The sequence below is a fragment of the Schistocerca nitens genome, chromosome 11 (genome assembly GCF_023898315.1).
Source record: "Schistocerca nitens isolate TAMUIC-IGC-003100 chromosome 11, iqSchNite1.1, whole genome shotgun sequence".
Lineage (NCBI taxonomy): Eukaryota > Metazoa > Arthropoda > Insecta > Orthoptera > Acrididae > Schistocerca > Schistocerca nitens.
Window position 1 is genome coordinate 57,626,279 of NC_064624.1, and position 24,552 is coordinate 57,650,830.

A 24,552-nucleotide genomic window follows, 5' to 3' on the forward strand; every position below is an offset into this window, starting at 1 on the left:
ACTGACGCACTGTTGTGGCCATTCTGCATTTACAGAGAATAGCATCTCTAATCATTTATGTACCCACCAATAGTGTGTTTGTATACAAAGTTATATTGACATCTGACCTCGTCTTCCGGGCATCTACATCCCCTGTTAGTACCGCGCATCTGCAAAGTCTCTCCACAGCGGCGAGCCTCACGCATCTCGCCTCGCGGGTGACGCACGGTTGGCAGCAAATTGGTCTCGCTTGCACGTGTTCTGTGGACCTGCAGTGTTTGGGTTATTTGTGTGTGTGTGTGTGTGTGTGTGTGTGTGTGTGTGTGTGTGTGTGTGTGTGTTGCAGCTGTTCGTTGTGTTATGGTCTAGTTCTTGTGTAAGCTGAGTGTAGTGAGAATACTTATTATTGCAGATTGTGTTTTTAGTGGAAGACATTTTCCGGGCAGAGAGCAAACTTTACGGAGCATGTGAGGCTGCAATTTTGATTTTCTGCTTCAAAGTGTCCAGATCGTGATACTGTACACGATTTGATTTGCAAATTCCAGACAAAAGGTTCATTCGTGATACACTGCAAACTGGTAGGCCCACAGTTATAGCGTAATGGAAGCTCGATGACGTTTCGGACAGCACGTTGTGGCGTCCGACAAAATTGGTGATGAGATTATCGCGAGAGGCTAAACTCTCTCGTATGACAGCACGTTAAGCTGTAAAAAGAGAATTGTGGATGTATCTGTATAAAATTACTGCTGCGCAACAATTACGTTGTATGCGTGCGAAACGAGTAACGTATTGTGAATGGTTCCAGTGATCTGTTAAGCGACACGGAGTTGGTGTTGTATATCGTACCTTATTCACAAATTTAGTCGTCATAAAATCCGTGTAAATTAAGAGAAAAACAATTGCACACAGAGAAAATCTTAATGTAGGTTGCCATAATGCGAACACAAATAATGGGGCCGACCTTTTTGAATACTGCTGTCACTTCTGATTTCTGTCTGTTCTCGGATAATTTAGCCATTTATTGTCCTGGCGAATGGAAATGAGGTCACATTCATTTTTCCAAGAAGACAGTGCTGCTGCTCATATGGTGCTCCAGTCCCTATGATGTTTAGACGAAATCTTTGGAGACAGCCATTACAAAAGGTCTCTGGCCCCCACACTCGGTGGATCTGTCTCCACCCAACTATTTCCTTTGGGGTGCAGCTAAAACATTTTTGAATCGGAATAAATCAGAGGCAATAGATAAACTGATAAAGATGTTCACAAATAAATGTAAATGTGTCAAACTGTGCCTTCAAGAAAGCGGAAAATATTTCCAACTCGTACTGTGATACTGTCGAGTAAAGTGTATTTAATTGTAATTAATATAATTAATTAATTTCATTATTTTAATTGTAATAATGTTGAATCCCAACTCCCAACATAACACCAGCCGCAAGCAGTGAACCCCGGTCCCTAGCTTGTAAATTGAAAAGTGTGTGCTGCCAACCTTCCGTGCCCCACGAGGTGAGACGAGCAGATATCTACACGACGAGAGACTTGGCGGACGCACTGTATCGCCTCAGTGTTCTCATTAGAAACTTTAATAAAGCAGCAAGTTTTTTGACAGATTATTCAATTTCCAGATGACTATTACTGTCAATTTTCCACAAATTTCTTACATGTGCAGCTCAAGGCATCCAAACAGTGATCAATGATAAGTGTTTCATTTGCAAGTATATGTCATTTGTTGCAGAACCTACCTGCTTGACAATGCCCATTTTAATTTGTATTGGCTTACACATATTCCCCAGATAGAACATCTTTTTGCTAATAATTTTATTTGTCTTCAAGTCAAGTTGTCTTCAGAGAATGAAAGTTGCAAATTAAACACGACTATTCATATTGCAGTGCCAGCAACAAATAATTTTCTGAACATAATTGTAGCTATGTTAGAGGTGTGATTCCATGTAAGTGATGAGAAAATGTTACCTCTCCTCAGCACTAAATGCCTCGTGCATCTCCCTTCTTCAGTCTGTGCAAATCAGGAGAAAGATACCCGCATCAGAACCACCAGCGATAAACTTGATCTCTTTAGTTTCATAATAGTGGAGTGTCAATTTATTTGTGATGAACTTGAAATTGATAAATTTGGGTATACTGTGTGTTGCAAGTTTCAGTTCTCAAGTTGAATACATAAAAATACTACTCGGTATCACTGACAAACGGAGTGGCATAGGAGCCACGTTGTACTATGAGTTTTGAGTGTCAGTGTATGTTAGGAGATTAGTGTTAGATTTTTCCTCGGCTCTTACACGTGACCGGACGTGTCGACACAGGTCCCACGTGTCGGCGAGCAGGGACCCTTTCTCGGCAGTAGCCGCGGCCAGCTCCCCCCGACTGGGCACTGCGTCACCCGGCATCGGGAGTGTCGGCGCGGTGAGTGCGGCCGCCGCCCTCACCCCGGACTTGGCGACTCTGGCGGAGACGATCGCACAGGCCACGTCGCTCATACAGGCTGCCGGGCTTGCACCTGGCAAAATCAAACCTGGTAAGTGCGACAGACTCGCCACGTGCAAATTCCAGATGTTCGGGCATCTCGGATCTTACTTTCCCTCTCTTATTGTAACACCTCTGCTTGCGTCATAAAGTCGTGTCATTCGTGACGTGTGTGAACTTTATGCCCAATGTTTTATGTTGCATTGAGTCTTTTTTATATTACAAAATTCTGAAAAAAAATATTTATTTTGTTTAATGAATTCTTCTACAGGATTCCAGAAATATTTTAAAATGTTCAGTTACACTTATCCCAAAAATTTAAGTCTTAATAGTAGACAAGCACTTTTCCCTGTGAATGTCATATTCAGTATTTTCGGGTTCAGGACTTATCTTACACATCTGTACTTCGTTAAAAAGTATATTAAGAGCAAAAGTAAACAGCAATTAACAAATATTTCAATTTCAAAAAAACCTTTGTGGTTTTCATGGTACAGTTGCTAGTACACATTATTGAAAGTGCCTTCATATTGTTAAAAGTGTTCTAAACGAAATTCTTGGGGTCTGTAGTCTACTTACAGGTCAGTACCTCTTTAAAAAGAATATTGTTGATATAAGTCAATAACATTTAACTTTCTTTCTTTCTCTCTTTTTGGGGGGTGAGGGGGAAGATTGGATTTACGGAAAATGTGTTGCTACTGCTAAGGTTAAATGTATGTCAGATGTTTCTTGAATCTATTTTATACCTTTCTTTCAGACAAAACCTTTGATCAGTGTGTTTTTAAGTTTTGTTTAGGAAGCTGTTCTCTAAATGTCCAAAATTAGTACTTAATTTGAAGAAAGCCATTTTAAAAAATCAAATATCACACCTATGCAATTTTGTATGTGCAAAATGGCCAGTCTTTGAAGAGATGAGCTTTTCTACACTTCATTTACGCAGGTAAGAGCAGCTGTTTGTGAAATTTTTCAATTTTTTTTTTTTATCAAATCAGTTTTGCTTTATTACTCTGATTACTTTCAAGCAAATTAAGTAATTTTTTTCACAAACCTAGTCCTCATGCTGGTGGATTTGGTACCCCGTTTGCCACTATTTGGTGTAAAAATGCAGACCAGAAACCCATGGTGTAATTTATAGGGAGTCGCCGGCCGCCGTGGTCTCACGGTTCTAGGCGCTCAGTCCGGAGCTGCGCGACTGCTACGGTCACAGGTTCAAATCCTGCTGTCGGGCACGGATGTGTGTGATGTCCTTAGGTTAGTTAGGTTTAAGTAGTTCTAAGTTCTAGGGGACTGATGACCACTGATGTTAAGTCCCATAGTGCTCAGAGCCATTTTTTTATAGGGAGTTTTTTTTTTTTTTTTTTTGTCACTCTGAAACATAAGCTGTAGCAGTGTGGATGAAAAGTATTATTGGGTGTTGCCCTCTAGTAGTGTCTCTTGAGGTATTTCATTTGAAGATTTCTTCAGGACTCTGTAGATCACAGTTCTGTATGGATATGTGCATTTGTCGTGTTGTAGGATTATCCTTTGCTTTCAGCCAAAATGGACCGGTCTTAGGAGCCTATAGCCACTTAAGCTCAATTGACCGTCTCTGGTTAGGCAATCCAGGAACTTTTTAGCAGAACTGTATATTAAATGTATAACAACAGAGTTGTGTGGCCGGTTGTAAAAGCACAAAAATACTTTGACAGATTTGTTATTAGCATTAATGCTGTTGCAGAGAGATAACGAAAAGCTACATGTTGTCATATACTTAGCTGACAGTAAGTTTTACAATAATGAAGTAAATGCCTAACATAGTTTATTTTATACACTGCTTTCTTTGTACAAATTTCTGTAAAATATGAGTTTTAAACATATACTTTTAAAATAAGCAGATTTGTATTAAATTACCTAATTATTTTTGTTACTGTCTCTACACAAGTTTCAACTCTAAAGCTACTTTATTTGATAGAATGAATTACCTTGTAAGTCATGTTAAAGATATTTGACTGCAGATTTGTTTACAGTGTTAATAAGTGGTCTCACTTTTACAAAGCATCTTCCTAGAACTTACCAGATTGCAAATTTCCCATATTTCATTCAAAACCTTAAGTATATAAGTGAGTTGTTGTCATTCAGGATTTGAAATTATTGTTTTAATGGAATGGATATGCTTGTATATAATCTTCCAAATTTGCCAGCTTTACAATGTTGTTAATGAAATAAAAAGTAGGTGTCAGACTTCAGTTCATTGTTAGGATACGAGGAAAATCCAGTCAGATTACAAATGAGCCAGCGTACAGAAGATCTTATGTTGGCTGTCATAGAATATATCTCAGGTTTGTAGGAGCCACATGAAATAGAACTAATGGTGGATATTGAGCATTTATGAGGAAGGGCAGCACAGATAGTTGCAGATTTGTTTCACCCACAGGATAATGTTCCAAATATGATGAAAAATGTGAGTCGGCAGATGTTTCAAGATAGCTAGCAACTATCCCTAAAAAGTGTGCTTAAAAAGTTTTATGAGCCAGCAGTAAGTGAGGAATCTAGAAATATGCATTTACGTGCAGGATGTAACTTTTGCATGACGTGTCACTGCCAAGTAAACAACGAAAAATCCAGGATGGAATAATAACAATAATATGCAGGAGAAAGAATGCTACTCACCATATAGAGGAGTCGAAGTAGACCCCCCCCCCCCAACACACACACACACACACACACACACACACACACACACACACACACACACACACACACACAACCTTTATCTGTGACCACTGAGGTGAGACTGCTGCCTGATGGGAAAAGCAATCTGGGTAGTTGAGATAAATAGGCAGCTCGGGCGAGAGGGGCAGGGGTAGCATTTTAGGGGTGGGGGAAGGTGTAGTGCATCTCGTGGGAGCATACAGAAGTTAGACGTGGGGGGGGGGGGCAGGAGGAAGATGTGGTGGGGGGGGGGGGAAGTAGGGAAGTAAAGACAGTGGGTGCACTTGTGGAATAGAAGGCTGTGTAGTGCTGGAGAGGGAACAGGGAAGGGTTAGGTGGGTGAAGGACGGTGACTGACAAAGGTTGAGGCCAGGAGGATTACGGGAATGTAGGATATATTGCAGGGAAAGTTCCCACATGCACAATTTAGAAAAGCTGAGGTTGGTAGGAAGGATCCAGGTGGCAGAGTTTGTGAGCAGTCATTGAAATGATGGCGGGCAGTGTACTCGGCGACTGAGTGGTCCAACTGTTTGTAGACCACAGTTTGTGACCTATTGTGGAGACAGGGGCACGACAACCTACACGTAGAACGCAGCCCAGTCGTTACAGCTTAGCTTGCAGACCACCAGGTGGTGCCTGTGATCGGACTGGATTAGGTGGTGGTGGTGGTGGGAGGATGTCTGGGACATGTCTTACATCTAGGTATAAAAGGCTTGGCAATAAAGAAACTGGACTTACGCTCTAACTCTTTATTAAAAACAACTGAAATTCTCTCCCCTTCATTGTAGTCACCTCCCCGATCCCCGCATTGCTGCGTGTGAATTTTTCACTGTTGTAAGCAGTGCCGCAACTCTTTCTGTTACGCTGTCGAGGAGGCTCGTAGCTTTTTCCTCCGCTGCATCCACGGACTCGAACCCGGTTGCTTTGAGCACAGACTTCAGTTTTGGAAGAGAGAGAAGTTGCACAGGGCTAGGTCAGGTGAATACGGTGGATATTCCATCTTCACAGACGTCATTTCACGGGCCGACGTGTTGTCCTGACGAAGAATCCGTGAGCGATTCTTCCACAGATCTGGTCTCCTTCGTCACACACATTCACGGAGGGTCTTCGGAACAGTTACATAATAAGCTCAATTGGCAGTCTGACCTCCAGGCACATGATCAATGTAGGTAGCCCCTCAGATATCTAATAGTCATTCCTTCAAATTTTGATTTGCTCATGCACGCCTTCTTCTTCTTCTTCTTCTTCTTCTTCTTCTTCTTCGGGGACTGAGGGCTCTTCCAGTGCATAGACTGTTCCTCTGTCTCTGGATCGTATTGGAATATTCATTGTTATCACACATAATTACTTCACTGTGTAATCAGGGTCATTTTAAATGTTTTCAAGAGTGTCAGCACAGCAGTCCACTAGATGTTGCTTGTGCTCATTTGTGAGGATTCTCGGCACCACTTAAGCACAAACCTGTGTCGTGCCCAGATCATCGTGCAAAATCTGCCCAATGGTTTCCTTGCTGATGCGAGCAAGTTACGAAATTGCTCAGGTGGCGGTGTTCTCGAACAGTTGTACTGATCCTCTCCACATTCTCTTCAAAGTGGAAGAACTCCGCCCGATTTCGGATTGTCTCCGATGTCTTCCCTACCGTCCTTGAACCTAGTAACCCACTCGAAAACTTGCGTACGAGGTAGACACTGATTGTTGTAAAATGTTTCGACAAATTGAAAGTTTGTGTGGCAGATTTTCCAAGTAATTTGATGTTAACACATCATTCCAGTTACAGCATAGCGTAATTGTGATGGAGCTCAGACACAGGACTAGTTTCTAAGACGACTCACAGCCAGACTAACCACCACAGTGGCATGAAATGTTGTACGCATGTCGGGGTGAGTCCCAAGGTTATTCCTCCGCTCTTCTCTTTATCGACGAAACTGGGAATACGTACAACCACCAGTCCAGTTTCTTTACTCGGGGTGTATACGCTGCGGGACAACTGGGAAATATGGTAAATACCTGGGAATTATTTTATCCAGGCGAAAACGTGGAAATTTTTTTATAATTCTGGGAATTTTTCATTGCTTTAGTCTTCAGTTAAATTTTTGTAATTTTGACCGGTAAGAACCGATAGTCTAACAAAGGCTTTTAGTGTATTCCACTACTGCAGGATTATAATGCAGCAATAAAACATAAACAAGAGAGTAAAACCAAAATAAAACCTAAGTTGCAAAGAAAAATGCTCCATTTACAACAAAAAAACGCAGTGCACACACAAGCACCTGCCAGAAGCAAAATGTGTCAAAGGCTTTAGGATGAAGACTACGGAATACTCGATAACAGCGAACTGCTTCTGATGAGCACGACGTCACAACTGTTTACGTGAAGTTTGTTTCGCACAGTTGCCAGCGTGCTCAACCGCACGTGCAGTCGAGTTGCGTAGGAGCAATACCTTCTCCCGCTTCTGGCTACTTGCAGTAGCAAGAAGCAGTCGTGCTACCCAGAAAAATTTTTCTGGTGCGCCCAAGCTGCCACATTTGTGCATGCGCAGAGCAGTATGGGTTGTAGTGTGGAGGGGAATAATGACCCTTGTTTACATTTAGTGACTTTGTTGTTTCCTCTTTGTTTACAATTCACATATCAAATGAAAACAAAACGTATTACTATGGCGGGGAGCTATCGAGTGAATTGAAATACGTTCACATTATTACGGAAGACTAAAATATGTTATTAGTTTCAGTTGTTCTGATTTTTATTTTATTTCCACATTTTTGGCATTTAAGCATTAATTGCCTTGCACAACAATGAAGTTTTTTTTTTGTCAGTTTGCTAAATAAACGTGGATTTTATTAATCTTTTCTGCAGATGCAGTCAGTTTATAAGAAACAAAGTGTTTCATTCCACACTGTTGGCTAGTTTCAACTGTTCACTAAATTTAAGAGCACATTTTCATTTTCTGCCACGTATGACATATTAAAGAACAATACAGTACTGTTATTCCAAAAAAATTTGCATCCCGAAAAGCACACTGAAAAGCTTAATTTCAGGTTGTGGCCTACTTTGTTGTGAATCTGGACATACGAATGTGTCCTTTAAATCAGATTATGCATTTTAATATGGTTCACAAAATTCCTGTGCTCTTGGAGTATCCTCTAATGTCATATTTCTTTTGTGACGTCATGAAGCTCTCATAATACTATGTGTGTACGAACATACGGGGTTCTTAGATCATCGTAGCTGCCGATGCGCAGTAACGCCCGTTCTCTGGCAGCTGCTGAAACAAACCCGTGTCTGAGAGGTCCCGGGAAAATATTACGAATAGTTCTTTGAAAAGCATTATTTTCAAAGGGAATTTCCTTTTACGCCAGATTAATTATGATACAATTGAGAATGTGCAATGAATTTCTTAAATCACAGTGTGTTTGACACTCATTTAAAACTTAAGACATTGAGTACCAGCCACTTAGAATAATTACAAGCCCAGAAGACTAGACATTAATCTCACTGTTTAAAATTTTACTGGCACATTTGCGTGATGTATCTTAAAGTGTAACACATGCTGAAACGACCAATACTATATGTGAAAGATTAGCTTTTCTTGTAGCTACCCTGTGTACATTAATTTAAACCATTAACTTTTCCAATTTGTGTGTTCACGCTACTTAAGTGATGTTGCTATTGGCTGACTACACCACATGTCCTATGCTCTGAATATCTGCTGTTATTGGCTGGTCAGCTCACGTGACATAAGCCACGAGTGGCTTACAATCTCTATTTTAATGCTTCAGAAACTAAAGTGCTGTGTTTGGCGGAATTCGAATTTATACTTTCATAATATGAAAATATGCAGTGTACGTGTTGCTGCACATCAAAGATCTTCCCTAAACTTGTCGTGGCGGAGGAATAGAATCCTCTACAACAGGAACTGCTTACCGACCTTTTGGTAAGCGTGGGAGTAAGTTGTCACGTATGCATTCCCATCGTGGTGGTCACACACCCTATTAAGAACTGTGCCCCCTTTTTTCATGTCCAGGGGACTGTCATAAATCACGTTGACTTCGGTGTAATTATTGCGTTCAAATAAAAGTGTCATTTCTGTTCATCTCATTCTGTATTTTTTTTTACAGTTTCCTTCTGTATTAGACAGCAGCAGTACTTTCTTTGATTGGCCAAAGTTTTGTTGATACGTGTTACTTGGCAGTGTTAAATTATGTGAAATTTACTTCCGTTCTTACGTTATACGTATCGCGTACCACGTATCGTTCCCATTGTGAGTAGAGACAACATCAGAGTAATTACGGCAAGCACGTAGCAGAGCAAGTTGGCACATCATTCTTGGTGTGCTACCTATGTGGATGGAACAGGAAGAAGCCTTAATAAGTGTTACAGTGGGTAGTACCCTCTGCAAGGTACTTCTGTGGTTTGGAGGGTATGGATGTAGCTGTAGAATAGGTTGCTAAAAAATGTTGAGGTACTGTATAGCCTTTCTAGATCCATGCCTAATATCTGGAAGGGAGAAACAATTTTGTTTATTGCAGAGTTTCTAGAAGCTGATGTGCTCGGTACACTTCTCCATTCTCAGTTCACTGCCTGCTGTCAGCTGATATCTTGCAACTTGCACAAGGTGCCAGGAAACTGGTGACTGTTTCAGAATACCATTGACAGTTCCAATGTGTGTGCCAAATGCTACAAATCGACAGGGTATTAAAAGTAGATACACTTATTTTCAGGGGGGGGAAATTTTTTTTTTTTTTTTTTAAGCAACTAGAGATAGGATGTTAATGTTCACAGGACAAGCACTTTAATATGTTCTGCAGAATTGATTAGCATTTCAGTCACCTTTGTTCAGCATGTGTCCCATTGCCTAGTAGGCACGGGGTCTGCCGAGGGCCCTGATAACGTGTCCTACATCGACACATTTAAGACGCGAATGACAGCCTCCGGTGTAATCCATCCGTGCTGCATTCACCTCGTTTCAAATTTCATCTGTGGTGATTAGCATTGGATCACAGTGCTGCACTCACCGTTTGACCGTATTCCACACATTTTCGATTTACGGCAAGTCTTGTGATTTGCCAGTGCAGAAGGCTCACATCTTGTGACACCGAGAACGTACTTGTTCGTGCAGCAGTGTGTGGTAGTGCATTGTCTTGCTGAAAAATGGTGTCTGTGGTATAGTGCAGAAAGGATGCGGCTACAGGCCGCAGAATGTCATTGTATAAGACACACTGATCGTAGTGTGTGGGACACACACCAACTGTGATTTGTGGTTGTACCCAATAGCACTACTGACTCCTCCTGCTTATTGCCGATGTCGTGCGTGGTGTTCCCTCCTCCCCACCTCGCCTCGCGCGACTACCTCGTGCAGTGCTGCGACCGTTCCTTCGCATTTCCACTTTGCAGTCTTGTTGTCGACAGTTAACCTGGTCCACTTCGGAAGGGTCGAAATGTGTCTGGCGGAACTGTTACCCCGGTGACATCGAATGAGTAGTCCACATTCTAAGTCGATAAGCTCTCCTGCCGACCCATTTTGTTGTTACTGCTCCTCTACTCGCAGTACAGTAATGCCCGCCTCCTCGTGGGTCTACCTCTCGTGACATCTGACGGTCAGTTCCACTTAAATTCTCTCCCGTGCTAACCACAGTTGCACCTGGTGTCCGGGTTCCTTTAATCGGGTAGAACGTGTTTAGCATATTCGGTTCCTCTGAAGTGGTTTCTCATCCTTTTTTAAAATAATTTATTTATTTTTAAAAGTGCAGTATCATCTGGACGGCAAAACTTTGGAGAAATTATTGCTGGAATGTATCTTGTTAAATAAATGGGGAAGCAACACTGGTTGATGGGCCAGTCCATTTTTTTATCGTATTCAATTTACTCGAACATTTTCTTTCGGTGACTAAAGGAGGACTGTCTCGAGGCAGTCGTCAGTAGTTTAGTAAGCTTAGCACACTGTACAGTTCAGTTTAGCTCGAGCAGTAGTCCGTCTAGCCGTAACGTATTGTAGGCTACAGTTAAATCGACAATAGCGACCAAAGTTTTATGGTCTGTATGGATATCCCTTTAGATTAGTCAGGTTAGAGCTGAAACCTGCTAACTACTACTGACTTTGGAACACACTCCAGCCTTATTCAGGGATATTATGCTGTAAATGTAATTATTGTGCTGTAGATTAACCCTTCTATTAGTTCACAGTATACAGAGTGAAGAAAAATTTCCGCACTCAGACTTCACACACGAGCAATTCAAAAATCTCTCACAAAATTTCTTTCTGTTCATATTTCGGAATGTTAAAAACTCGCAATCTGGCAATGCTGTAATCGCGTACACGGTGACTATCTCTGTCACCAAATAGAAGATCACTGTGCAGCTGGTGCAATAGTAGCATTTTGGGTTATCATGCAGGAAGTCGAGGGTTTGATTGTGGTCAAAACGTTCGCAGTGGCGTACTACGAACACAGAAATGGAAATGTACTAAATTTCATTGGTCAGCTTTTAAAGAAACCATTAGCACATTGTGGATGCAAATTGTTTCACACCAGTGCATCTGGTATCATTGACTAATACTGACTACTATTCTTACCACGTTCAGGTCTGTTACATTTCGTCAGGGCCTTTTGTCACCAGTAGAGCTAACAAAGTGCTTTGCAAATAATTTTCACGAGACAGTAGGAGTAGGGTACACATAAAACAGGTTTGTAATCTAGTAGATGCAGTGGCGCGAAATAATTCGCGTCCGTGATGTGCAAAAGGCTTCTTTAAAAGCTGGCCAAGAAAAACAATTGTACTTCATTTTCTGTGTTAGTTGTACATAACTGCAAATGTCTAGAAGTCTCACTGTAATATCTGTGTAACAATTAAGATGCCAGGTACCATACCGTGCATATTACTTTGCGCAAGTAAAAACAAATAATTCTCAACTCACAATCTAATTCTCGACCTTCTACATACTAACCCAATCCACTACACCAACTGCACAGCACTGCTCTATTTGGTGACAGAGATAATTACCATATATGTCATTACAGTATTGCCAGTTTACTGCCCAAAATGTGCATAGGAGAAAATTTTGTGAGAGAAGCCTGAGTGCACGAATTTTTCACAACCCTGTATACTGAGAAGTGTAATGGGACAACTTGATTGGCCATTCCTAAATTACCATGATTTTAGAATTATTATTTCATTTACTTGAAATTCTTTTGGGCCTCCTCCAGTGTGGGAATAGAATTGTTTGAGCCATTGTCCACCTTACGGACCCAGATTTTTATTAAGCTTAATGTGAGTTCTGTCATTTCCTGCAGCATTTCTCAGTTTGAGGGTGTTTTTTTTTTTTTTTTCCCCAGTGCATTTTGCTCATACCTGCCCAGTAAATGTATTTTCACTTCAGTATACGTACTTTTGTCACCGTCCACTCTAACGCTTGCCAGTTCTTATACTGCCCAAGTTTTGCTGATGGACTAAAACAGTTAGTGCTATGGGAAAGAATAGTGCACCGAAATAGTAGTACACTATCAGACAATGTGGCACAACAGGACAAATATGTTCTAATGACATTGAAGCTCTGAAGTGGGAGGGGTTAGAGTATTGTGAATTATTTAATACACTGACATATAAAAGCGAGACCGAGAGTAAACTTCGTCTTGTCAGTTAACGGATTACGTCTCATTTGTCATAAAATCGATAATTGTTATCAGTTTGTACAAACATTGCGCTGGTACTACAATTTCCTCAATTATCTGTACAATGGGCCACAATTCAATAAGTCTCAGTTGTTTGTTTTGTGAGTGGTGCCATTGCATCGAAGTTTTCAGAGTGATCTCGCTTGCAAAAAATTCCGACCCATTAAACTGAATCACCCGTCCGTAGCTGCACAGGTAGCATCCTCGTCTCGTTATCGCGGTGCCTCTAGTTCAGTTTTCAGTACAGGCAAACTCTTATTGGAGTTCGATATTTAATATAAAATTGAAATGTTAACTAACGAACATTGATGTGAAATCTCCAATGCAAAAATCGAGGATTTGAAAAACAAATGCTAGATATTACGAGGCACATCCAGGAAGTAAGTTTCCTGAAGTTTTTTCTTTAAAGTAGACTTACTTAGCAGGGAAAATTGCACATGCACAACAGATCTGCAACGTGAGGATCGAATGCCAGCTGGACAGACTCTGCCCGGTGCCAGTACTGCCACAGAAGTCTCCCAAAATTTCGTCTATTACTCGTTCCCCTGCCACTTGCGAGGTTTGGTCGGTGATAAGATTCCTTAGTGCACACAATTTAACGCCTATCGAAATTAGTCGTCAGATCTGTCGGGTCTGTGGGCAGAACTTCGTGAGCAAACAGATGGTGCACCACTGGTGTAGGTCTTTTTGGAAAGGTTGTCAAAGTGTCAGTGATGAAGAGTGCAGAGTGTGTCAGTCCTTAATCGACTCCCACCCGGTCGAGCAGGTGCAACAGCGCATCCTGGAGAGTAGTCGCTGTGCAATTACGGAGTTCGACAGCCATTTTCTGCAGGTGTCGCAATCCTCATTGCACGGAATTGTCTCTGAGCACCTGCTGTTGAAGAAATTGTGCCAGGTGGGTGCCGAAAAACCTGACACGCGGGCACAAAATAAAATGCTTAGGAGCAGCACTGACATTACTGCAGTGGTATCGTGATGACAGTGACGAGTTCCCTGACGGGATCATGACGGGGGATGAGACGTGGATTTCTCACTCGACCCCAGAAACTGAGCAGCAGTCGATGCCTCGGTGTCACAGTGGATCTCCGGTCGAGACAAAACTTGGACACACAGTTTCGGTACAGAAAGTGATGTGTACGGTGTTTTGGTTCAGGGAGGGCATTCTGCTTATTGATTTCCTGCCCAGAGGTGAAACAGTGAACGCTGCCAGTTACAGTGAAACAACACGAAAACCGAAATGTGCCATTTGGAACGAGATGCGTGGAATTCTTACTGCAGGTGTTGTGCTGCTCCGTGACAATGCTCGTCGACACAGAGCTCGGCACACAGCAGCTGTTTTGCAGAAGTTCGGCTGGGAGCTGTTACCATCTGGCATTCAGTCTTGATCTCGCCTCCAGCAATTTTCATCTTTCTTGTACCTCAAGAAATTTCCGTCCTGTAGCCGGCGTTTCAACAACAATGAAGAGCTGAAGATGACTGTCGCACGTCGGTTCCGTTCACTGGCGGCAGACTTCCTTGACAGGAATACAAAAGTTGATCTCACAGTATGACAAGTGCCTCAATTCTTTTGGCGACTGTCAAAAGACAGCCCAAACATTGCTGTTGCTAATAAAGTTTTTCATGTAACTATGTTGTCTCTGTTAAAAAAACACACAGGGAGACTTACAGGGTGTCCGGAAAGTCTTTCCCTGATTACATAAATTGATAACTCGGGCTAGAAGTAAGATACAAATATGGAACTGGTGTCTAATTGTTTACAAACTATCAAAGTTTTTTTCACACATCAGTAAACTTCCACGTGAGGCCCTGCGCACCGATTTCTTCGGACTTTGCAGAAAAGACTGCCTTACAGCTTCCACCCGGTCTGCTGAGGTTCTCGGTCGACCAGACCTCGGAAAGTCAGCAACCGATCCCGTGTTCTCGAACTTCTCGTACCAGGCTTTAATGCTCTTGACATCAGGTGGATTCCTTCCAAATGTTGTCTGCAAGTGTGTCTGCACTGTGGTCGGTGATCGTGTCTCATGGTACCACAGGACACATGTGTCTTCTCCTGATTGGTTAACATGGCTTCTTGGGCACTGTACCTCATCCACTACTTACATACTGCGAACCTAAAACAGAAAAAAAAACTTTGATAGTTGTAAACAATTCGACACAAGTTTCATAGTTTCTATCTTACTTCTAGCCTGAGTTATCAATTTATGTAATTAGGGAAAGACTTTTCGGACACCCTGTACTTTCTGGATGTGCCTCGTATTGAGCTATCAGATCGAGAGGCAATATAAATTGGAATTTATAGGCCGTGTAAACTGGAATGTATTTAAATTATGGTTCATGTGGCCTGAATTGATTCTTCATCACTACATCGTGAAGCTACAAAGCTATCATTTGATAGTGACCAAAGACAATTTGATAATCGGAGAAATTGTTGCTTTAATGGAGTTGGCAGAAAACTGTTTCTGACGGTATAAAGAAGGAAACTTGCACTGATCCACGGTGGCTTTACTACTGTTAATTTAGTAGTTCTGCTGCTACCAATTTAAAATAGTAACCTCATTGCCAAGGCACCGAACCCGATAACGGTATAAGAATAGCCACTGGTGGATATCTCGGTACCGGTTCCTAAGTCTGAGAAGGGTTGCTTTGCCAGGTTTCCCAGCCGGTAACTAAGTTTTTAATCAGGTACTTAAGCCTATTGTGTGTCGCACTGTGTGCGCGCTTGCATCTCATATGAATAAGGAAATGACCTCTGTGCTTAGTAATGTGTACTTAATAGTGTGCAGAATGTAAGAAATTGTGCCACTTTGACGTCCACACGGGTGCTTCGTGGATTAACACTGTGCCATCGGAGTGTTGTTTGTGGACTAGAGAATTACTGTCGAGGAGCGCACGGTGCACGGACCACGTAGTGCACCGGTAAGACACTCGGGCAGGACAGTTCAGTTAATATTGTTTTGTCTGTCACGTGCTGGTGCGGAGGTAACTGCTGACAGTTAACTTTCTTCTGAAAGCAGATCCCGGAGTGAGGGAAGAGACGTACGACCCCAGCTACTGCTCGGTGAAGCTGCCGCCGCCACAGCCGCTGGCTCCCGTCGACTCCGACTGTGCCGAGAGGTACGTACCGGGTACGGTGTCGCTGACATTTCACTTTCCTTGTCGTTGCCACCTCGTTAGCTATTTAATAAATTCCCTTCACTGTTAACTTAGTAGACCTGACTGTGTAATTTGTAGCAAGTAGGACTAAATTCGGCCACTTGCGCCACATATATTCCCACAACTGTAAGTTCTGGTAATTTGTCTTTGTTATAAAATATATTTTATTCATTTGCTTTGCTACTTTGTGAGTTAACTTCCCATTTTTTAAAAATTTCATCTGCGCAGCTGTCCCTTTTCAATGCACCATGTGATCAAAAAGTCAGTATAAATTTGAAAAATTAATAAACCATGGAATAATGTAGATAGAGAGGTAAAAATTGACACACATACTTGGAATGACATGGGGTTTTATTAGAACAAAAAAAAAAAAAAAAAAACCAAAGTATTGCTAGACGCGTGAAAGATCTCTTGCACGCGTCGTTTGGCGACGATCGTGTGCTCAGCCGCCACTTTTGTCATGCTTGGCCTCCCAGGTCCCCAGACCTCAGTCCGTGCGATTATTGGCTTTGGGGTTACCTGAAGTCGCAAGTGTATCGTGATCGACAGACATCTCTGGGAATGCTGAAAGACGACATCCGACGCCAATGCCTCACCGTAACTCCGGACATGCTTTACAGTGCTGTTCACAACATTATTCCTTGACTACAGCTATTGTTGAGGAATGATGGTGGACATATTGAGCATTTCCTGTAAAGAACATCATCTTTGCTTTGTCTTACTTTGTTATGCTAATTACTGCTATTCTGATCAGATGAAGGGCCATCTGTCGGACATTTTTTGAAATTTTGTATTTTTTTTTTTTTTTTTTTTTTTTTTTTTTTTTTTTGTTCTAATAAAACCCCATGTCATTCCAAGCATGTGTGTCAGTTTGTACCTCTCTATCTACATTATTCCGTGATTTATTCAGTTTTCAAATTTGTACTGACTTTTTGATCACCCGGTAAACTTAAAAGTGGAAAGTTGGGTTCAATACTTTCAGAAATATTAATTAACTTTAGTTCACGAACTTTTCCGTCAGTCGAGCATACGTACAGCACGGTGGCTGACGAGAGTAGTAGAAGTGGTAGAAGTTGCAAGACAGTGTACAACTTCGGACCTATAGTCACGCAATGTGGCGTGTATGCTGACGCTATTGACACCCGTCTGTGTTACCTCTGCACTGCCGAGTTTGGTTTCCTGTTTTGTGATTGAATACTATTTTTGGAGCCACAAAATAGGATGACAATACAGATCAAGTGAACTATGCACTAAATTGGGAACATCTAACTGAGGTAGGCTAGGTTGCTGCCAGCTGGAAAGCTGTCTGAGCCAATTGAGATCCCCCACCCCCCCATTATATTGATTCAGTTGGTCTCACCCCACTGTATGTTAACTTTGAATAAAATATAATAATTATCCTTTTCAGACTGGGCTTCGTATGAAAATTTTACCTTCTCGCTAGTGGACGTTCCGGGTAGCAGTTCGAAAACACACGAGCTTCTGATGTGGTCCGTCATAATTTAGAATGCAGTTTGTGGAAATAAAAAATTCTGATGCAATAATCATTCATTGCCTGAATGTTGTTGTTGTTGTTGTTGTTGTTGTTGTTGTTGTCTTCAGTCCTGAGACTGGTTTGATGCAGCTCTCCATGCTACTCTATCCTGTGCAAGCTTCTTCATCTCCCAGTACCTACTGCAGCCTACATGCTTCTGAATCTGCTTAGTGTATTCATCTCTTGGTCTCCCTCTACGATTTTTACCCTCCACGCCACCCTCCAGTACTAAATTGGTGATCCCTTGATGCCTCAGAACATGTCCTACCAACCGATCCCTTCTTGTTGTCAAGTTGTGCCACAAACTCCTCTTCTCCCCAATTCTATTCAATACCTCCTCATTAGTTATGTGATCTACCCATCTAATCTTCAGCATTCTTCTGTAGCACCACGTTTCTTGTCTAAACTATTTATCGTCCACGTTTCACTTCCATACGTGGCTACACTCCATACAAATACTTTCAGAAACGACTTCCTGACACTTCAATCTGTACTCGATGTTAACAAATTTTTCTTCTTCAGAAACGATTTCCTTGCCATTGCCAGTCTACATTTTATATCCTCTCTACTTCGACCATCATCAGGTATTTTGCTCCCAAATAGCGAAACTCCTTTACTACTTTAAGTGTCTCATTTCCTAATCTAATTCCCTCAGCATCACCCGACTTAATTCGACTACATTCCATTATCCTCGTTTCACTTTTGTTGATGTTCATCTTATACCGTCCTTTTCAAGACACCGTCCATACCGTTCAACTGCTCTTCCAAGTCCTTTGCTGTGTCTGACAGAATTACAATGTCGTCGGCGAACCTCAAAGTTTTTATTTCTTCTCCGTGGATTTTAATACCTACTCCGAACTTTTCTTATAATTTAAACAAATTAAATCTTGCCAATGTTGGATCGGAAATCACACCCGTCATTTATGTATACTCCACAATTGATCTGAAAAGTATTCTGAAACTGATAAATTAATACATCAAAATTTAGATCATCAGCAAGCATCATCTTGCTGCCTTCCAAAATGTGTGAAGGCTGAGCCTTCTTTTATTTATGAAGATAGAAATTAAATCTTTGACATACATTTTATAAACGTTTTAAATTATAACATAAAAGAAAACTTTTTTAGAGGTCTCCCTCCACTCCTCCGACTTCATCCCCCCCACCCACCCCCACCCCTCCACCACGCAAAAAAAAAAAAAAAAAAAAAAAAAAGTGCACGTTTAATGTTTTTGTGAGTGGTTTGTGCTTATAATATAATTTAGAAATACTCTTTGCAAAGTTATCAATTGTAAATGGAGAATGTAATACATACCTGATAGTTCCAGTTAAAGACTACAGACCATAGTGTCCATTTGAATATCTCAATGTTTGCCTATGGTGCCACATAGGCTGGCAAAATGCATCTATCATCCAGCACCGACTGCTACTGTAACTTGTAACGCTACCTGAAACAACAGAATTTCAAACCATCAATGGGACCATTACAACACCTGTTAATGTCCCCCTAGACACCACTTACTTGTCTGAAGATGAGGCCGAGACGTTTGTTCCCTCATGTACATCTACATACGTACTCCGCAGTCAATCGTACGGCGCCCCATACCACTACTACTCATTTCCTTTCCTGTTCCACTTGGAAATACAGCTAGGGAAAAACAATTGTCTGTATACCTCCACAGGAGCCCTATTTCTAGTACCTTATGTTCGTGATCCTTATGTGCAGTGTGTGTTGGGGGCAGTAGAATCGTTCTCCTGTTAGCTTCAAATTTCAGTTCTTCGAATTTTTTTGATAGTGGTTCTCAAAAAGAATGTCTCCTTCTCTTCAAGGATTCAAATTTAAGTTCCCAAAGCACGTCCGTAACACTTGTGCGTTGTTCGAACCTACCAGTAACAAATCTAGGAGTCTGCCTGTGAATTTCTTTGAAGCCTTCCTTTAATCTGACCTGGTACGGATGCCGAACAAGATCTTGTACCTCATCCTATGAACCTCTCCCCACCCCCATTCTTTCTCCATTCTATCCCAGTTCGCACTCACTAATTCCACCTCATCCGGTCACATCTGTAGTATCCCTTCTTCATACAATCCGTCCATATATATAATCTTTTCTTTGATATCATTGTGACTTTACACCTGTTGTAGTGAGTTTTCGCCTTTCGCTATCGCAGAGTCCCTCAGATTTCATCATGTTTCCTCCGTTTGCATCCATTTCATCCTTCTTGTGATTTTCCACACATATTTGGGTGTATTTTTGTGAAATTTTTTTTGGACATAATTCTAGATTAAGAGGTGTACAACTTTGCTTCCGCCATTTGCCGATAGGTGGCGACAGCGGTAAGTAGCGGTCGAAAGAAACAGATCACGGACCTCGATCGACATAACCTCATTCAAACATTAGTTGATTTGTGTCTGCATCATAAAGTTGTTCGTGATTGAAAATGTCAGTTTACAAGCCTAATTCTCGTCATTTGTGGGAGGTGTTACTGTTTTGTTTCAATATGAAGAAAATAGCGGCCGAGTCTTATCGAATGCTCTCGAGTACATACGATAAAGGATGCTATTAGTGAAAGAACGTGTTGCGAGTTGCTTCAACGCTTCAAGAACGGTGATTTTAATGTCGTAGACCGGCATAGTGGTGGAAGAGAGAATGTTTTCGAAGATGCAGAATTGGAGACATTGCTGAGTGAAGACTAGTGTCAAACTCGAGAAGAATTGACACGATTAGTGGGAGTGACACAGCAAGCAATATCTAAACGTCTCGAGGCTATGGGCGTGATTCAGAAAGAAGGAACTTGGGTCCCACGTTTGCTGAAACCGAGAGACATTGAACGGCTTTTGTGTGTTTGTGAACAGTTGCTTCAGAGGCGGAAACAGAAGAGATTTCTGCATTGCATTGTGACCGGGGACGAAAAATGGGCTCATTACAATAACCCTAAACACAAAAAATCGTGGGGATATCCTGGCCGTGCTTCCACATCGACAGTCAAACCGAATATCTGTGGCTCCAAGATTGTGAAGCAATCACAGGTGCTCATAATCGAACGAAATTAATGTGTTTGCGCAGAGCATTAAAAGACAAACGGCCACAGTACAGTGAGAGGCACGATAAAGTGGTTTTGCAGCATGACAACACTTGACCCCATGTTGCAAAAGAGGTCAAAACATACTTGGAAACATTAAAATGGGAAGTCCTACCCAATCCTCCATATTCTCCAGACGTTGCTCCCTCTATCGCCTGTTTAGATCAATGGCGCATGGCCTGGCTGACCGACACTTTCAAACTCGTGAAGAAATCACAAATTGGATTGAATACTTTGAATGATACATGTGTAACCTATTTGTTTCACTAAAGCCTCAAATGTTGGGGAAAAACTGGTGGAAGCAAAGTTGTACGCCTTGTATTTACATAATTTTTTGCATTTTTTCCACCACCATGGATCCTTGCTCCTTCCATCTACGTCATTACAGAAAACTTTGCTTATCCCTAGACAGAACCCAGTCCAATACACCGTTCCTGCATTGTTGCTTGTTTCATGGAATCCCCCCCCCTCTAAATGGCCTTACCATCAAATTACCTTTCTCCGGCTGCCACCCTTCCTTCCACAATGATCTCCACCTGTTCAGATTCCGCCAGTCCTTAGCCCTCGCCAATATAGGCCTGCAAAACTATATCAACCGAGCCCTCTTGTGCGATGTGATCCCAAATTCCTGGAACCCGTAACACACATTGAAACTCTTGCCCTGCAGGAACTAGAGCAACACGAACAACTCCACCTCAAAAAGTTCTCCACCCTGTTCACCTTCTACTCCCGCCTAGTAGGAGTGCCACCGTCCACCACCTCGAAAACCACCTCCAATCGTCCTTCACGTTCCCTCGTGGCTGACTAACCCTGTCTCGCAGAGCTACTACATTTACCCCACCCTCCAAAACTCCCTCCCACCACCACACAGAATCCAGAACCTAAACAGACCCAAAACACAGTCATGAACCTTCTTTCCTCCAGAAGTCTTCACCCCACAGAAATATCAGTCCTTTCCAAAGACCACACCTTTTGTCCCACTCCCAAATTCAATCACGCAGGACTTGTGAAACGCCTTCTCTCCTTCTCCCAGTCCTGACAATGGAAACACTTTCTCGCAACCATTCCTATTAGACTCAACAAAACACGAATGTTGAACCCTGCTTAAAACAGTTCACTCCTTCTTCCAATTGTGATCCGCCCCACTGCCCAAAAAAAAAAACAAAAAACCACCACCTGTTAACTTAACAGAATTTCTTAACCTCGACGCTTGCCTCACCGTCGTTCCTCAAATCCTTCAACGTGCAAACCAACCTTACATCCGCAGAAAGATTGCAGTCCACCAATTCGATACTGATCACGACCTTATAATCTTACCTGCAGATAAATGCTCCACCACTGTTGTTTTGTACTGCAAACCACCTACAAACCTTGCCACAGTGACCCCATTTGAGAAAGCCAGCAGGATCTCCAGTCACTACTCAAATCCTTGGGCCCATCCCAGAACCTTTCCCTGGAGTCCATCTCTATGCTCACCCCTACCACTTCCTGCATTCCTACCTTCTGCATGCTTCTTAAAGCCCATAAACCCAACCACCCAGGATGCCCCATTGTGGCCAGTTACTGAACCCCCACTGAGAGAATCTGTGCTCTTGTACACCACCACCTTCGACCTATTACCCAGAACTTACCCTCCTATATAAAAGATACCAACCATTTCCTCGACCGACTCTCCACAGTTCCTGTCCCTTACCACACGGTGCCCTGCTAGTCGCTATTGATGCCACCTCCCTGTACACTAACATTCCTAATGCCCATTTTCTTACCGCTATTGACCACTACCTTTCCCAATGCCCGACATATTCCAAACCGACCACCTCCTTCGTAGACGCCGAGACCGAGTATATCCTCACACGTAATTGGTTCTCCTTTGAAGGCATTATCTACAAACAAATCCAGGGTAAGGTTATGAGCACCTGCACGGCACTGTCCTATGCCGACCTATTCGGGGGCAGTCTAGAGGAATCCTTCCAACTCGCGCAAAATCCTAAACCCCTCACCTGGTTCACATTCATTGATGACATCTTTTTAATCTGGATAGAGGGTGAGGGCACTCTATCCACATTCCTCCAGAACCTCAACAACTTCTTCCCCATTTGCTTCGCCTGGTGCTACTCGACCCGACAAGCCACATTCCTGGATGTTGACCTCCACCTCAAAGATGGCTACATCTGCACCTCGGTTTACAGCAAACCTATTAACGACCGGCAATACCTCCACTTTGACAGCTGCCGACCGTTCCGTACTGAGAAGTCCCTTCCGTACAACCTAGCCACCTGCGGTCGTCGCATCTGCAGTGACGAGCAGTCCCTCTCAAAATATACTGAGGGTCTCGCCGAAGCCTTCGCTGACCGTAATTATCTCTCGACCTCGCACAAAAACAAATTTCTCGTGCCGTATCTTCGCAGTCCCGCACCACCTCTCAAAGTCCCACCGTCCGGCCACAGTGGAGCATTCCCCTCGTAACTTAGTACCGACCCAGACTGGAGCAACCGAATTACAATCTCTACCGGGGTTTCACCTACATTTTGTCGTGCGCTGAAATATTTCGTCCCGCCCACTGTCATTCCCACACTTCCCACAGTGGTATTCCGCCGTCCACCGAACGTACACAGTATACTCGTCTATCCCTTCACAGTCCCTGCTCCCATCCCAGTACCTCGTGGCTCGTACACCTGTAACAGACCTAGATGCGAGACCTGTCCCGTATATCCCCCACCACTACCTGCTCATCTGGCAGGGCTACCTGTGAAACCAGTCACACGATCTACAAGCTAAACTGCAACCACTGTGCTGCATTCTGTGTGGGCACGACAGCCGAGAAGCTGTATGTCCGCACGAACGACCGCCGACAGACTGTAGCCGAGAAACGAGTGGACCACCCTGTTGCTGAGCTCGCTGCCAAACGTGACATCCTACACTTCAGTGACTGCTTCACAGACTGTGCTATATGGATCCGTCCCACCAGCTTTTCTGAACTGCGCAGTTGGGAACTTTCTCTGCAATATGTCTTATGTTGCCGTAACCCTCCTGGCCTCGACCTTCATTAGTCGTCGTCCTCTCCCGACCGGCCCCTTCCCTGTTCCCATTCCAGTACTACAAAGTCCTCATTCCACCGTTGCACCCGGTCTCTTTACTTCTATTCCTTTCCACTAACCTCCTTCCCTACCTCTCCCCTCCCCTCTGTGAAACCTCCCGACTGCACACAGTTGCCCTACCCTCTCTCCACCGCGTCTCTGCGTGCTCTCCGGCAGCACGTCACTGTCCATTGTCCGTCACCCCTACCCTACTATCCTTCTCCCTCCCCTCCCCACCCTCCACCCGGTCGCCATTTCTGTCACGCACTGCCGCTGCTGCTCACAGTGTAGCCTAAGACTACAGTCGTGTGTGAGAGTTGCATTTGCATGAGTGTGTGTGTCTGGCAGCATCTCTGCTGTATGGTGAGTACCAAATTTCCTTTTCATAATATTTTTAATTAACATTTTTCTACATTTAGAGCTAGGTGCCCTTCATCTCACCAACTAGAAATTTTGTGTAAGCCATCTTGTATCCTCCTACAGTCACTCAACTTTGACTCATTATCATTCACCACTGCATAATCAGCAAAGAACTGCAGATAGCTTCCCACCCTGTGTGCCAAATCATTTGTGTATACAGAGAATAATAGCAGTCCTATCACACTTTCCTGGGGCACTCTTGACTATACCCTTGTCTCTGATGAACATTTGCTGTTGAGGACAACATATTGTGTTCTATAACTTAAGAAGTCTTCGGGCCTCTCACATCTGTGTGAACCTACTTCATAGGCTTGTACTTTCCTTAATAGCCCGCAAAGGGCCACTGTGTCAAGCGCTTTCCGGAAACAGAGATATATGGAATATGCCTGTTACCCTTCATTCGTAGTTGCCTTTCCTCGTGTACTGTCACAGTTCTCAATTCTCAGAGAAGTTTTCTCCCGGAGGTCTGACAAAGTGGAG

General features: G+C 42.8%; 1 protein-coding gene across 3 annotated transcripts in view; it reads left to right on the forward strand.

The window, feature by feature from the left end:
- Positions 1 to 24,552, forward strand: part of LOC126212989 (RNA-binding protein 45) — a 116,086-nt gene that overhangs the window by 55,413 nt on the left and 36,121 nt on the right. For 2 of the 3 annotated variants that reach the window (XM_049940531.1, XM_049940530.1), the window contains exons 7-8: positions 2,298 to 2,509; positions 15,821 to 15,923. In XM_049940531.1, coding sequence (XP_049796488.1) covers positions 2,298 to 2,509; positions 15,821 to 15,923 — 315 coding nt within the window. The remainder of the gene's footprint in view (positions 1 to 2,297; positions 2,510 to 15,820; positions 15,924 to 24,552) is intronic. The other variant, XM_049940532.1, reaches the window with a different exon arrangement.